The sequence below is a fragment of the Sarcophilus harrisii genome, chromosome 2 (assembly GCF_902635505.1).
Source record: "Sarcophilus harrisii chromosome 2, mSarHar1.11, whole genome shotgun sequence".
NCBI classification, from domain to species: domain Eukaryota; kingdom Metazoa; phylum Chordata; class Mammalia; order Dasyuromorphia; family Dasyuridae; genus Sarcophilus; species Sarcophilus harrisii.
The window spans coordinates 494,186,588-494,201,974 of NC_045427.1; the positions used below are offsets into that span (position 1 = coordinate 494,186,588).

Here is a 15,387-nt window from a genome sequence, read left to right on the forward strand (position 1 = left end):
TTCTTGTTTAACTAATTCTGTGCTTACCTTTGAGAGAACTTGTTCAATCAAGTTTCCTTAACTGATATGTCAGAATCTGAATACAATGCTAGGTTTTCTGGGTTCTTTTGTCTCCACTCCTTAGACTTCCCTCCTTTCATCTCTCTGCACCTGGAAATAAAAGAGCAGAGGCAGAATTCCCAATCTCTGGGATGAATTGCCTCATCTAGATTACATTGTGTTTGCCTACAATGTAATCATGGGTCCCTTTTTTTGTTTGTTTAAACTTTTATCTTGTCTTGATAGCGAGACTGAATTCTTTGAAGAAAGGATCAACTTTTCTCTTTTGTTTTCACCAGGAATTCTCTAAGGAGATATATATTTCAATGCTTTATAAGGTTTGGTGATTCATTGTCATGAGAAATTCTTCCAACCAGAGAGGATCATCTATGTAGCCAGTTAATTCCATGAGATAATAAATAATAATCTGCATTTATACAGTGCCTACTATATAACAAGTACTATACTAACTGCCAGACAAATATTACCTCATTTGTCCTTACATTAATCCTGGGAGACAGGTGCTATTATTCCCATTTTACAGATGAAGAGACTGAGATAGAGAGCAGTTAAATGCCTAGGATCATATAGCTCGTGTCAAGCTGGATTTGAATCCAAGTCTTCATGAGAGCAGAGTCAGAGCTCTCTCCATCATACCACCTAAGTGTCTCTAGTAATAAACATTCATACAGAACTCAATGTTCAGCACTTTACAGTTATTCATTTGGCCCTCACAATAGCTCTGGGAGGTAGGTGCTAATTTACCTCCAGTTTACAGACAAGGAACAGAAGCAAACAGGTGTAAGTGATTTGCCCGAGTCACCCAGCTAGCAGAGTCCAAGACTGGATTCCTGACTTCTTCCTGATGCCAGAAAGACTCCCCTATTGGTGGGCAATCCCTTATTTGAGACTCCAGATTTAACTAGACTGGTCCTCAGACTGTAGACAGAGTTTAGTCAGTCAATAAGCATTTATTAAACATATATTGTGTACCTTGATACTTCTAAGATCTACATGGATTCCACTAGTGAAGTGAAGCCTTGGAGAACTGTCACCTCCATTCCACAAGCCAATGGAGAGCTTCACAAATGCAGGTCTATATGATACTGAATGTTTCCTGGAGCTTGTCTCAGCTAAGAAAAGATACCTCCCTCCTTCCTCTGCAGAAGCAAAGGACTATCTATGGATTTGAAACATTGCATAGCCTGTCAGTGTCCTTGAATATGGTTCAGTTTTTTAAAAAAAATTTCCCTTTCATTTGGCTTTACAAGGCATAGTCTACTGGGCAAAGGAGTGGGGAAGATATGCAAAAATGGTGATATGAACCCCAATGCTATTAAGAAAATATAAAAACTGATCATTAATTAATACTTGGATATGAAATCAGGAGGACCTGAGTTCAAATAGATACTTCTGAGTCAGGTAAATATTTATTAGTCACTTGACCTCCTTCACCCATTTTACCTGTGCAAGTTTACTCATTTTGAAAGGGAGAATACTTTTTTTTCCCTGACTGCATACAAGTCAGTTAAGTAGTGTAGTAGATCAAAGGCTGGATCTGAAATCAGGAGATCAAATTTGGTCTCACATATTTTCACCATTTGTCTAGCACTTAGCATAGTGCTTATAAGTTCCCTTTCCCAGACTCAAATGAGACAATGCATATAAACCCCTTGCTGAATCTTAAAAGACTATATAAATGTCAGTAATTATTATTTTTTAATGAATTGAAGGTATCAAGCTATAAGCTGCTAGACTTTGTTAGCAGGGATAGAGTCCAGTTTCAGAATCCAAAGACAACCAATTGTTTAGCTTGTATGATACAGACTTGTGGAGCTCAAAGTTGTATAAAGTGAATGCTTCAAGAATTGTTACCTGAAATGAGCTTTGTGTATGCACAGTCTGGATGGGGAGGAAACCTACCTTTCCTCCCTGAAGATAATTTAATCTCCAAACAACACATTTATTTTCCATTTCAAAATTTTATTACATCAAAAACAAATAAACAAATACAACCAAACCTAAAACCCAAACCAACCCAAAGATACAAGATAATATTCATTCTTGTCTAACCCAGAAAAAATTCAAAAACATTTTAAAAAACAAAAGAAATAGAAATGCCAGCTTCAAAAATATTTATCCAAAAAGTAAGGCATTGACTTTAATAAAAAAAAAAAAAAAACCCCGATAATACAAGTAGAGGAAGAGGTTGAATGGAAGGAGAAAGAAAGGTCAAAAGGAAGTGGTTGACCCCCTCCCCTACACCTTAGCTGCTTGCTCTTATCAAAACCTGGGCCTTGAATAATTAGCCTTGTGAGGCAGTGTGGTAGAGAAGGAACTCTAACCCAAGTTAGGTATTAAAGGCAGAGGGGAGGAGAAATGGAGTTATTCCTGGAATTCCCTGTCTCTGGAGAGCACTGAGGTACTTGAAGGGAAATGAGGAGAAAGATTCCCTAGCTCCAGGTCTATGTGGGAATAAGTGGCCAGGAACAGAGTCTGATGAGCAAGGAAGGAATAACAAATCTCAGAAAGCTTTGGGAGGATCCAAATTCCAGGGACCCACCATCTCTAACTCTGGAGATATGGTTGAAGAGGTTAAATTAGCTTTATTACAAAGGATCAAAGTCATTACTAAGAAACAAATGGAAAACCATCTACTGGTAGTTCAGTTTATCTGTCCCAAGAGGGACTTAGGTAGTCAGTTGGAGGCACTCCTTCCCTAGTGAGGGAGAAAAAAATAGTTAAGAGCCATCAGATAGGCTTTTCTAGCTATCTCTAAGCTGACTTTCATCCTCCCTCATCTAAGTCCTCAGCATCTCCACATTAGTGGTATGTCTTATCTTTGGAAATAAGTCCTGAAGGGAGGGAGAGTAAGTACTGTTTGGATGGGGGTATATGTATAGGGGAAGAAGGGAGTCCTAGAGGGTTCCTTGGAGAGAAAGTGGGAGCTAGGGAGATAAGATGGTACTGGCCCTCACCCCAGGACCTACTCCTTCCCAAGCCCTACTCTTCAAACCGAGTATCTAAGATCCCCAGAAGAAGTGGGTAGCTCCAGCAGGGAGGAAAAGCTGTCCTAAGGGATAAGAAATAGATTTCCAGAGTGCAAGATGATGAAAGAAGCTGGTCCAGCCCTGATTCCAAAATGAAGTCCTGGGTGGGTCAGTCTCCTCCCTAGGGAGAGGCCCTATTCCAGGGAAGAGTGTAATTCTGCAAAAATGGCAGTTAGAGTTGGAGGGGGGAATGTGAGGGGACCTCAGGGACAGAGAAGGGTAAAACCAGTGATAACTACCAACATTTTCTCCTTGCTAAGGGCAGCCCAAAGGTGAGAGATGCTGCTCATCCCCTGTTGTAGGAACAGCCACCTGTGGCTTCAGAAAGCTTTGGCACTGAAATGGGGGCAGGACACAGGGAGCAGCAGTGTGGAGAGCCTGTGATCTCAAGTCTTTCCAAGTCTGTTCCACAGGCTGGGGAGTGTTTGAATGCCTGTGGGTGTCGGGGGTGAGGGAGAGGTAGGGGAAGGAGAGACAGTGCTCATCCTTTGTTGGTCCTTAACCCAATATGGAATTTGTATGTGTTTGGCAAGGAGTCACAAGATGTGGGAAAACACCTGTCCTTGTCCTCCTGCACCCTGCAGAGGCTCACAGCCTCTGGCCATCAACCCCCTTGCCTGGGAGACCTCTGGCTTCTGTCAGAAGTGAGGTCTCTGTCCCTCAGGCTGGGAAAAGGGAGGGAGAGGGCAGAGCCAACCTGGCCGTCCCAGCAGAGGTTTCCCTAAGGATAGCATCCCTGGGCGGCCCTGGCTCCTGAAGGGCTGAGGTCTGTGCAGGAGGTGGCTCGGGGCTGCACTTCCTCTCTCTGGGGTGGGCAGCTCTGGTGAATGGTGTTCCTGCCTAGGCTCTAGTGGTCGAGGGCTGTTTCTTTGGGTACAAATGATCGTTCCTTTCGCCATTTCCCTCCCCTACCTCTCTGACTCCTGAGAACGGTTCTGGGGTGAGGTAAAGAAGATGGAGTAAGGGGGGGCTGGGGGAATCAAAGGCCAGAAGTTCGGAGAAGAGCTGTTCAGAATCAGGGGCGGGATTCGGATAACTCCAGCCCATTGGGGTCACCGCTTTTGTAGATGGGCTGCCTCTGCTCTTTCATGTCATCGGTAGATTCTGCCTCCTTCGCTGGTCTCTCGTCCATCTGGGGATACACGATCACACACAGCTTCTGGCTCGCCAAGGTCAGGAAGGCTAGGCACAAAGACAGAGAGAACATTAGCTCCTGGGGCTGGCATGAGGGGCTCTCAAAAGTCTCTGTCCCCACCGGAGAAGAGCCCTCCCCATCAGCTCCTACACCTGCCTAACAGGGATTTCATTCTCCTCAATGTGCCCAAAGTGGCCTTTCCTCCAATATCCAGCTAAGGAGGTAATACGGAATTAGGTAATGATTTGCCAAGAGTCACATAACTTGTGTCTGAGGCCACATCTGAACTCAGGTGGTCCTCCTGACTCCTGGGCTGGTGCTCTCTATTCATCACAGTAACTGGTGGCCTCTGATGTTTTCCCTTTAACTTTTGAAGTGATCTACCCCCTTCATTCCTTATTAGGAATTGTCATTCATTTTGGTGCATTATTGTGTCTAACACAATATTGTCTTCCTTAAAGATTATGAATAGGAACTGTTTAATTCATTGTATTTAATTCTCCAAAACCTAAGCAGGACTGTAGGCCTGGGTATACAAGTATAAGAAAAATGAAACATTTACTTACTCAAAAGAGTTTTATGTTCCAAAGACCAAAAATTTATGGCTATTTAATTTTAATGTTAATAATAACTATATTCCAAAGTTATTATTAACATTAAAATTAAATGGCCATAAATTATTACATAATTACAAAGCAGGTGCTAATCTTTATTGGTAAAAGGAGTTTTCTCCCTGGGAGTTCCCTATACTAATAATAAAGGCCCATGGAAGAGTAGGGACAGAAAGTGTTCTCTCTTTGTGACTCCTTTTGGGATTTTCTTGGGAGAGTTATTAGAGTGGCTTACCTTTTCCTTCTCATTTAAAGTGAGAAAACTGAGACAAACATGGTGACACATATTAATAAGTGTCTGAGGCTAGATTTGAACTCAGGGAGGGGAGTCTTCCTGATATCCAGAGCCAGCACTCTATCTACGGCACCACCTAGCTGACCTTATTAATTAAATGACTATAAATTACAAAGCAAGTGCCAATCTGAATTGGTGAAACAAGTGGTTCCCCTGGAAGTAAGTTCCCTATATTGTACTAAACAACAGGCTTGAGTATAATCAACCAGAGTTCTACTTAACACATATCTGGGAAAATTTCCTGGTTGTCACATGGGGTTTTGAAGAGATATTAGTCTCGACAACTGTCTGAAAGATACCCAGGAAAGGCAGGTAACTCTACAGTCCCACCCAAGGATTTCTCTTTCTGTACCTCGGCACAGGCATCTAGGCCCTTGCTGATACTGTTTCCCAGACTATCCCTCTTTTCCCAGACTCCCTCAGGCCAGTGGGGAACCATCTGCAAACTTACCTATGAAGTCTCTGAAACACTGGGGCTTGTGTTGCCAGTACACACCGAGAAAGTAAACAGGAACACCTGTCATCATGATGGCCAGGCCAATGCCACAGACCACAGGCTCTGACCACAGACTGAAGACCAGCAGGAAGGCCCAGAACAGGAGGTAGATGACAGGGAACAGCAAGCTTATCTGGTGAACAGAGTTGAGATTCTGTTAGCCATAAATCCTCCTGAACTTAATAAGGGAGACCCTAGATACTGGGACTTAATATATCTTCACTGCACTCTGGAGATATCCTTCTCAGGATTAGATAAGGAGGGAGCAACACACACCAAAGGAACAGCCCACAAACCCCAGGCCTACCTAGAACTTTATAACCCTTATTCCTGAGTCTTGTAACAAAGAATAAAAAATGAGGGGGAAAAAGTTTAGTGAAACTACCCAACCTTATTAACCAAGTCCAATACATTGTTCCACACCCAGAATCAGTTCTTCACCTCAACAAAAAAGGGAGAAGAATATTCTTTTTAAGAGACTCTGGAATCATGGACAGGTTAAAGTATCTGGTACAGAGGGTTTATCTGATGTAGTGGTCCCTAAATATTTTCCAGTAACTAATCTGCTCTCCTGTACCTGCCACACCCACCACCTTCCTATATCCTCTACATGCCTCATTCATCCTTTCAAAAGCAGAGCTGACTCTTCATAGGAGACAACTGGAATAGAGGCAGATTCTTTGTCTGCTGGTAATTGAATTTTAAGCTATGAGTTTGAGAAACTTTGATATGCTGAGGTGAGGTGAAGAGGAGAAAAAGTAGGGAGATTTAAGGGATACTTCAATATTACTGCTTTCATGAAGGCCCTTATGATGAATTCAGTACCTTCTACTTTAGTGTGTGTGTGTGTGTGTGTGTGTGTGTGTGTACATACAGAGAGAGAGAGAGAGAGAGAGAGAGAGAGAGAGAGAGAAGATAGATGGAGACAGAAGGGGAGAGGGAGGGAGAGAGAGGGAGGGAGGTAGAGAAGGAGAGAGAGAGAGGGAGAGGGAGAGAGAAAGGGAGAGAAAATGAGAGAGAGGCTAGCCAATCTCTAATAATATAATAATTTTTAGTGATCCTTTTCATGATCCTCCATGAAAAGGATATGTATTTGTTTGCTTTTTTCTGATGAAAGTGTATAGTCAAAAAAGACCCCTGCTCTAGTAGAAGGAACAAGAAGAAATGGGATAGAAAAGAGATCAGCTTTTTTGTCGTAGAGAATATCTGATGGAGTAGTGGTAAATAAAGCTGAATAAACATTCAATAAGTGACATCTCTACAGTGCATTAAACAAATATCTCCATTGAACATATGAGCAAAATGATCTGTGCAGTTACAGAGCTAGAGACTAGTCTTCAAATCGTTTCTTCAATATACCATAACAGTGCCAATGGATACCTACATCATGGAGGATATTAAAAATAAGGCAGGAGGCTTAGACCTTGATAATATGAACTGCCATATACTTAGTGCTTTATATATATATTAGTGAATTTGAGTGGAGTAAGAAATGTCACAGGTAGGTACTTTTGTTACTTTTATCCCCATTTTATAGGGAGGAAATTACAGAAACTCATAAGAGCCTGGAAGTTATCAGACAGAATTTGAAATCTTGTTTCAAGCCTGGGACTCTATGAATCACATACTTCCCTTGACTTGAGTTTTGATTTGTTCCATCAGGAAATACTGAGCCATTCAAAGTTTTTGAGCAGGGAAGGGAGAAGCAACGAAAGCAATATTTAAATTAAGTCTTTCCTGTTATGGGCCAGAACTCTTGTACTTAAAAAACAAGGATTCTTAACAAGGTGCTAACTCAGTGGAATTGATGAGACAATGGTTATCTAGGTTAGCATGGTGATTGATAGTTCTGTAGTTCAGTACATGTACTTAGTACTTAATAATATAGTTCCACAAGATTCACACCTATGATAACGTAATTAAGGTATATAACAGCCAGCAAGGACTGGACGAGAGTTATTCCATCTTGAGTCAGAAGGGGACTGAGGGACTGACACAGATTCAGGCCCTTGTCTATCTTTGTGGTGGCTGGAGGTTGAAGCAGAAATCCAAGGACTCGGAGCCAGATTCATTCACTTCATCTCACACCACCCTGGTGCCTGGCCTCCTGCACCTTTTTCCATTGAGACCAAGACTGGTCTGAAAGGCTCTCCAGAAAGCTGCCCAGCCCCAGGCAAGGAGACAATAAAGAATTTGGACTTTTAACTATTCTTGTGGTGATTACTCTACTGAGTAACTACTCCAAGACTTCCAGAAAACCAACCAGAATGCTACTCTTTTCTCCTAAAATTTCCCCTTTTCATCCTCAGTAGAGATGAAAAGTAGCCACTTTCCATTATGATAAAGTGTTTACATCTTAAGTATCAGAGAATTAGTTAGAAAGACTTCAATGAATCCAACCCTTCCAATTCACAAAGCAAAAGGAAATGCAATCCCTTGCTCTAAGTGATATAGTCAGTCCAAGAGCTGGATCTAGGAACATCCTAATTTGTGAAGAACTTGCACAGGTACAAGCAGGAAGACTAAAAGAGAAGGTGCTCGAAGAACGGGAATGCGTTTGTGGATCAGGGCTATTCTCGCTCTCAGCCAGAAAAAGCTGGAGAGTCTGGCATGATCCAGGGCTCACCTTGATAGGACGGTTGATATTGGGTTGCTTCCAGCGCAGGACAATTTGCCCAGCTACTGTGACACCATAGAACAAGTAATTGATGAAGCCGACATAGTTGATGAGTGTATATATGTCACTGGTCACCAGCATCAGGAGGGTAGAGATGCACTGTGGGGGTGAGCAGAAGTTGGCTGAATGAGTGGTCTAAAAGGCATTTAGCATCATTCACTGAGAAGGGCTTTGACAGGTCCCCTTACCTCCTGATAGCCTCAGAAACTAGTTCCTCTTACCTTTGTTTTCTCCTGACTTAACAATCACTTTAGCACCCACTGCACCTTTCTTGTTAGTTGTGTTTTTTAATCATTTTGGCCAACATGTTCTCCACATCATTCTTTTGATGGAAAAGTCCAATGTGGGGTATAATTTTCTACCAAGAATCTGACCAATACTGAGAATAACAAGAGGACATTTTCATGCTTCTAACAAATTGGACTAATGTAATCCCCTATCTTCCCTTCCTTTGTTTATGAATGCACCATATCATTCATTGATTCAAGCTTTGCTTGTGGTTCACTAGGACCCTGGCATCATATCCAGCCCTACTTACATTTGACTGAACATCCTTATCTATATCCTGAAATATTTGGATTTTGTTTATTCTCCCCTCTCCCCCAAAGTATATTACTATCTTGCCTTTGGCTATATTGAACAATATTCTACTGATTTCTAACTGAATTTCAAAAAAAAAAAAAATCCAAAAAACAAAAGTAATTTTAGATTGTACATTTGAGACTGAAAGAAATTCCTTCTCTGATTCTGTCCCTTTTTTCTTCTCTCCCCCGACCTCTGCTCTTCCTGTCCTTCTCCCTCCATTTGTCAAACTTTTTACTGGCCTTTACTGACACTCAGTGGCAGCTCTTTGAGACAATAACTGGCAGAAAAAGTGTTGACTGGCACTGGTGGAAGGAATTTCTTTTCCTTGGGATTCCCTAGGCCAGTGAATTTACAAGTTCAGAGCTTGTGCAATGATGTCAAATCACTTACAACTCAATACAACTCAACTGAAAGCTAGAAGAAGGTGATGGGATGGGATCTGTGAAAAGCTGGAAGTGGCTGCTCAAGTGCCGAGAACAGGATGGCTCATCCACAAACGGAACAGAAGCAGCAACAGGAGGGGGAACCAAGATGGGGCTGAGGGGGGCTGACCGGCCCTTACCGTGAAGAGCAGAGCGGGGATGGGAGTGCAACGCTTTACGTGGATCATGGCCAGCATGCTGGGCAGGTGGCCCTCGCGGGCTCCAGCAAAGAACAGTCTGGTAAAGGGAGGAAAGGAAGAGGTCAGCCAGGAGCTCTCTACTCTGGGACTTGGGCCCCACCCCCTCTCCTCCAGCCTGCTCTCAGTGCGCAGGCTTCCCATACCCATGCACTCCCACAACCTGTCTCATTGATCTGTCCATGCTATCCTGGAGGCAGCTGACAGACGGGCCCCACGCTGCCTGGGAAGACCTGGTGTTTGGGCTTAGGCTGTTAATGGCCACAGCATCTTCAGGTTTGGAATTCGTGTGGGGCTGGGTTGTAGTCAGGAGATATGAGTGAATGAACAGACAGGCCCCGAGCACCTTTCTTTGCTTGGTCATCCCCACAACTCTATTTATTTTCTTAATTGTAAGGACAAATTTCTTTGAAGTGAGTAGAACAGAGAACTCTACGTTCTCATTAGTTGTTTATGCTTTAGTAGGAATGTTGGCCAAAGCATAAGGGAAGAGACCCAGAACCAGGAGGCCGGGGAGCCAAAGATGGAATCAGTCATTTTGCAGATCGGTCCAGAGTCAGCACTGGGGCACTGAGGGTGTGTAGACCAGGGATGCGGCCCATGAGTCAGTCAGGTAACAAGCATTTATTAAGCACTTACTATATACCAAGCACCCAAGGCACAAAGGTGAGAGCATGATCCATGCTAGAACTGGGTCGGAATGACACACCCGAGCATGTGTGCCAGACTTTCATCCAGAAATCCGAGGTAAGGCAGCAGTACCCTCTGCCACCTCTGCCTTGGCCACCCTGTGCCCACATGCATGCCCATGCCCCCTTGCGGGACACCTTGTAGTGCGGTGTCATGTACTTGTAGCCGAGTCTTCATGCACAGCTTTCTGTCTGCCTCTCCTGTCTGGGCAGCCGCCTTATCCCAGTTCCAGAAGCATTTCTGCTCCCACTCCCTGCTTTCCGGCTATGACTGAAGAACGTTACGGAGGGCGTCACATCCACACACACTCGCACGCCTTGGCCAAGAGCCACTCCTTCCACACTGCCATGGACCCCTCCTCTGAGAAGGGCCTTGGGGCCAGCAGGAGCCTGCCCGGCCCACATGATGTGTGCAGACAACTGGCCCCCACACGCATCCCATCACCTGCATGCACACACACGGCTACACCCATTGCCATGCATCCAGACCTGCCTGGAAGGACACACCCAGCTCTAAACTGGCTTTAGCCACTGCGATGGACAAGCTCTCCTCAGGGCCCTCCGCTGTGCTCCAGGCTGCTGCAGTCCCTGTTTAACAGGCACAGGAGGTTGCTGGGGGTCAGTGCTGGATGCCCCGGGTGCAGGAAGAGTACCGGGGCGCTCTGCTTCTCTGCACAAGGTCCCCTCATGGGAAGCCCTGCTGGGGGGGGGGGGGGGGGGGAGCTGTTGGCTGGAAATCAGTGAGCTTCAGAGTGGGTCAGACAGCCACAGGACTACCTCTGATTGGGGTATAAATGCTCCCTGAGGTTCTGCTTTCCCAGGGGTGTGAGACGGCTCAGTTCCAACCCCAACCGACAGTTTTGTGGAAGCCCTTCCGGCTTCCCGGTGGCACCTGGTGCAAGGTGAAGGAGAGGAGATGAATCCCCTCTCCTGCTCCTGCTCAGCCCCACCTGGTGCTTTAATGTAGGCCCTGCAGTGGGGGCTGGCAAAGAGCAGCCAGAAGGCCAGCCTAGGTGCCTGCCTGATTCTGGGCCCCTTTTCTCTGCACTGGTCCCCAAGTCGTCATGTTCACCAGGGAGTCCAAAGGAGGGAGGACTTAGCCTTTCGCCTTTCCCTGGGATCAGATGAGGAAACTGAGACCCAGAGAGGCGAAGTATCATGAGTCACCAGGCGGTAAGCGGCAGCGCTGGGCCGTGAAGGCAGACGCTGCTGCTGGTCCGAGGGTCTCTCACAGGGCCGCACGCAACAACTGTGTCCTCCTCTCCCATGGGGCTTTCTTCAGCAGTTGGAGCCCCGACAAACGGGCCAAGGAAGATTTTTTTTAATCCCCTAACAGGTCACAATGACCTGAGAATGAAAGGGTTGGGGGCCAGCCCTACTCTCCATTGAAGGGGGTACAAATGACCAAAAAAGGTAGTTCTTTTTCTTTTCTCACCCATAAGAACGAACCTTAAGAAACTGCTGTCTCAGGTACATGCATGCATAAGCACACACGCACGTGCGCACGCAAGCAAGAGACCCCTGCTCTCAACACCTGCAGAGACACACTTTCATGGTCGTGTGCAGACTTACCCACCAGATACACATAAACCCGGGCACACGCACACAGAGCAGGCTCTCCATTCGCACTCACCGAGAGGAGGTGAAGAGAGATCCATTGACTCCTCCAAATGTGGACAGAGCGACTGAGATGGGCATGATCCAGGACATGACCCCAAGAAGCTTCTCTCCAAAAGTCTGCAAGAGTGGACAAGGCGAAGGTGAGCTCTCTGCACTAAGCTGCAGGTGGTGGGCCTCGGAAGGTCCTGCCCAGGCGGGGGTGTCCCTCCCAGCCCCCAATAAGCCTTCACGCTCCCTCTTGAGGATCCATCAGCTGCCAAGCACAAGCTCTGATACCCGCCTCTGGCAGGCATCTCTTTCCCCTCAGTGCACATGACTGTTCAAACAATCACCACTTCTCCCCTAGACTGTCATTAAGAAAGAGCACATTCACATTTACAACTAGCGACAGGAGCCAGCATTTAGGTGGCACTGCCGCGACTAGCTCTCATCTCCTGCCATCTGGACCGTGCGCAAGGTGTTCTCCGGCCCTCACGCACCCGCCTCACCTCGGCCTAGGTGTTTCCAAGGCCAGGAGGAGAGGCGATCCTGTTACCTGGGGACCCACCGTAATTTCCCCCGCTCCCAGGAGACTGCTGGCATGAACTATTTCCCTTTGCTCTCCCCTCAGAGCCTCCCGCAGCGCCTTGCACAGAACCCACACTCCCTGAGTGCTTGTGGGACTGGGTTAGAAAGGAGAGGCGGAGGCCAGACTTCGCTCCTACTGGGGAAGGAGACACCAGAGATGCCTTTTCTAGAGAGACTTGGGCCACAGGCCCATAAAAACTCATTCAAGGAATCTGATCTCCCACTGTTTGAATAAGCCTGCACATTTCCATCCAGTATGGTGGCGGGAGTCAGGAAAGTTTAAGCCACTCCCGAGATGACCCCAGGGCAACTAAGCTGGAAGTCAAGATCTAAGATGGTAGATATCCTGGGAGTTCCTTGAAATCAGTGACGTTGCACAGACAGACAAAAGGTCCCTTTGTGTCCAAAGAATGAACATCTTCCCTTTTCCCTTCAAGGCCTAGTTGCTTAAAGACACAATTCAGGTCCTTCTTCCCCCATATTTGCCTCCCCAATTACCATAACTATCTCTAACCACTTTATGCCAATGAATGTTTATTGACCACTAGCTAGAGTCTAGGCTTTGGCTCAGGAACTCAGGCTACAGAGATAAACAACAGTATAAATTCTGACCAAGGAACTTACAGTCTAATTAATAAGTATTACAAATCTTTTACTTTACCAAAACAAAAGTATCATGGCTTTTTCTCTTCTTATTCTTTCAGTTTCCTCCCACTTTTTTTTCCCCCCCAGCAACAGACTGACCCCAGAAAAATGGTCTGGCAAGGTCCAGTGATCTGAATTCTGGCAGCCCTGAAGAGGTGCTATGGCACAATTTCTTAATTTCATATTTTCTTGTAAAATATCTGCATTGTTGTTTCAGCTGCCATCATTCTTTTCTCCCTAGCAGACACGAAGCAACTCTGATTTAGTCAGACTGGCTTTCTCTCTCTTCCTCACATATGACACTCCATGGCATTTCTATGCTCTTCCATGCTTGGAATGCACAGCATCAAAAGATCTCTATTCCTCCTGAGTATAGACTCAGCTCTACAAATGGGAGCATCTTCCTTTGCACTCTAACTACACCTTGTATTTAACTACTTCATATTTATTCTGAATACATTTATGTAATTGTTCTTTCTCTTGTTAGAATGTATGCTTATCACAACTCTAAGATACCACTACACACCTGTCAGATTGGCTAAGATGACAGGAAAAATTAATGATGATTGTTGGAGGGGATGCGGGAAAACTGGGACATTGATGCATTGTTGGTGGAGTTGGTGAACGAATCCAACCATTTTGGAGAGTAGTTTGGAACTATGTTCAAAAAGTTATCAAACTGTGCATACCCTTTGATCCAGCAGTGTTACTACTGGGATTATATCCCAAAGAGATTATAAAGAAGGGAAAGGGACCTGTATGTGCACGAATGTTTGTGGCAGCCCTTTTTGTAGTGGCTAAAAACTGGAAACTGAATGGATGTCCATCAGTTGGAGAATGGGCTGAATAAATTGTGGTATATGAATATTATGGAATATTACTGTTCTGTAAGAAATGACCAACAGGATGATTTCAGAAAGGCCTGGAGAGACTTACACGAACTGATGCTGAGTGAAATGAGCAGGACCAGGAGATCATTATATACTTCAACAACAATACTATATGATGACCAGTTCTGATGGACCAGGCCATCCTCAGCAACGAGATCAACCAAATCATTTCTAATGGAGCAGTAATGAACTGAACTAGCTGCCCAGAGAAAGAACTCTGGGAGATGACTAAAAACCATTACATTGAATTCCCAATCCCTATATTTATGCCCACCTGCATTTTTTATTTCCTTCACAAGCTAATTGTACAATATTTCGGAGTCTTATTCTTTTTGTACAGCAAAATAACGGTTTGGTCATGTATACTTATTGTGTATCTAATTTATATTTTAATATATTTAACATCTACTGGTCCTGCCATCTAGGGGAGGGGGTGGGGGGGTAAGGGGTGAAAAATTGGAACAAGAGGTTTGGCAATTGTTAATGCTGTAAAGTTACCCATGTATATATCCTGTAAATAAAAGGCTATTAAAAAAAAAAATAGAATGTATGCTTATCACAGGTAAGATCTTCTTTTGGTTTTTGTATTTGAGGTCCTAGCACAGGATCTTGAACAGATGTTTTAACAAATAATTGTCCATTGAGCAATAGGATGGACCACTTCTTAAGTTTCTTTAGTAGCACTTATCCCAGCGTGGCCCACTCAATGAACATTTAGTTAATAGCTGTAGGTTATTTCAGTGGTCAGAAAATTATAGTCTAGGCCAGACTGTTTTAAAATGTACAAGCCATTCTCAACCCATAGATAGTACAAAACAGGCAGCAGGCTGGATTTGGGTATAGTTTGTTTATCCCTTACTATAAAAGCAAATGAACATTTGGTGAAGGGAAGAAGGCTCACAAAGAAGCTAAGATTATATAGAGCATAATCAAGATATAAGTCTCCCTCCCTGGAGATTCAAGAAATTGTTGCTGCCAGTCTTGATGCAATCTCATAAGCAGCAAATATAAAAGAGGAACTGATGAGCTGGAAGCCTCCAGTTATCACAGGCTCTGGCCCCTCTAGAGATAAACAGGCCAGTGTTTCAGGACAGTAGAGATGACAATGATTTGCAAGAGTTTGCTACTTTGACCTGTATTCAAATCCCAACTCTACCACTGATTTACTAGGTGACTCAATGAGTCAATAATTCAATTCTGTTCAATTTAATTCAATTCAATAAATATGTATTAAGTGGCTATTATGTCAAAGGCACTGTGCAATAAGAGTATTGGGAATTAAAAAGATAGAAAGAAAATGAAACCGTCTCTGATAAAGGTAGTTTTGCCATGATCCAGTTTTTTACTTTTTTATGCTTCAGTCTTCCCCATCTATAAAATGGAGAGAGTCATCTAAGTTCCCTACTATCTAAGAGTCTAAGGAGTACATTGAGAGCTGGGCCTAGAAATTAGGAAGACCTGATTTCAAA

At 44.4% G+C, this 15,387-nt stretch overlaps 1 protein-coding gene across 2 annotated transcripts in view; it reads right to left on the minus strand.

Annotated features, from left to right (window-relative positions):
• Nucleotides 1-2,415: 2,415 nt before the first annotated feature.
• The window catches only part of SLC7A8 (solute carrier family 7 member 8), a 77,833-nt gene continuing 64,861 nt past the window's right edge, over nt 2,416-15,387 (minus strand). For both annotated transcript variants that reach the window (XM_003755838.4, XM_023499319.2), the window contains 5 exons: nt 11,830-11,933; nt 9,451-9,547; nt 8,253-8,402; nt 5,582-5,759; nt 2,416-4,271 (listed from right to left, as the gene is read on the minus strand). In XM_003755838.4, coding sequence (XP_003755886.1) covers nt 4,105-4,271; nt 5,582-5,759; nt 8,253-8,402; nt 9,451-9,547; nt 11,830-11,933 — 696 coding nt within the window. In that variant the 3' untranslated portion in view covers nt 2,416-4,104. The remainder of the gene's footprint in view (nt 4,272-5,581; nt 5,760-8,252; nt 8,403-9,450; nt 9,548-11,829; nt 11,934-15,387) is intronic.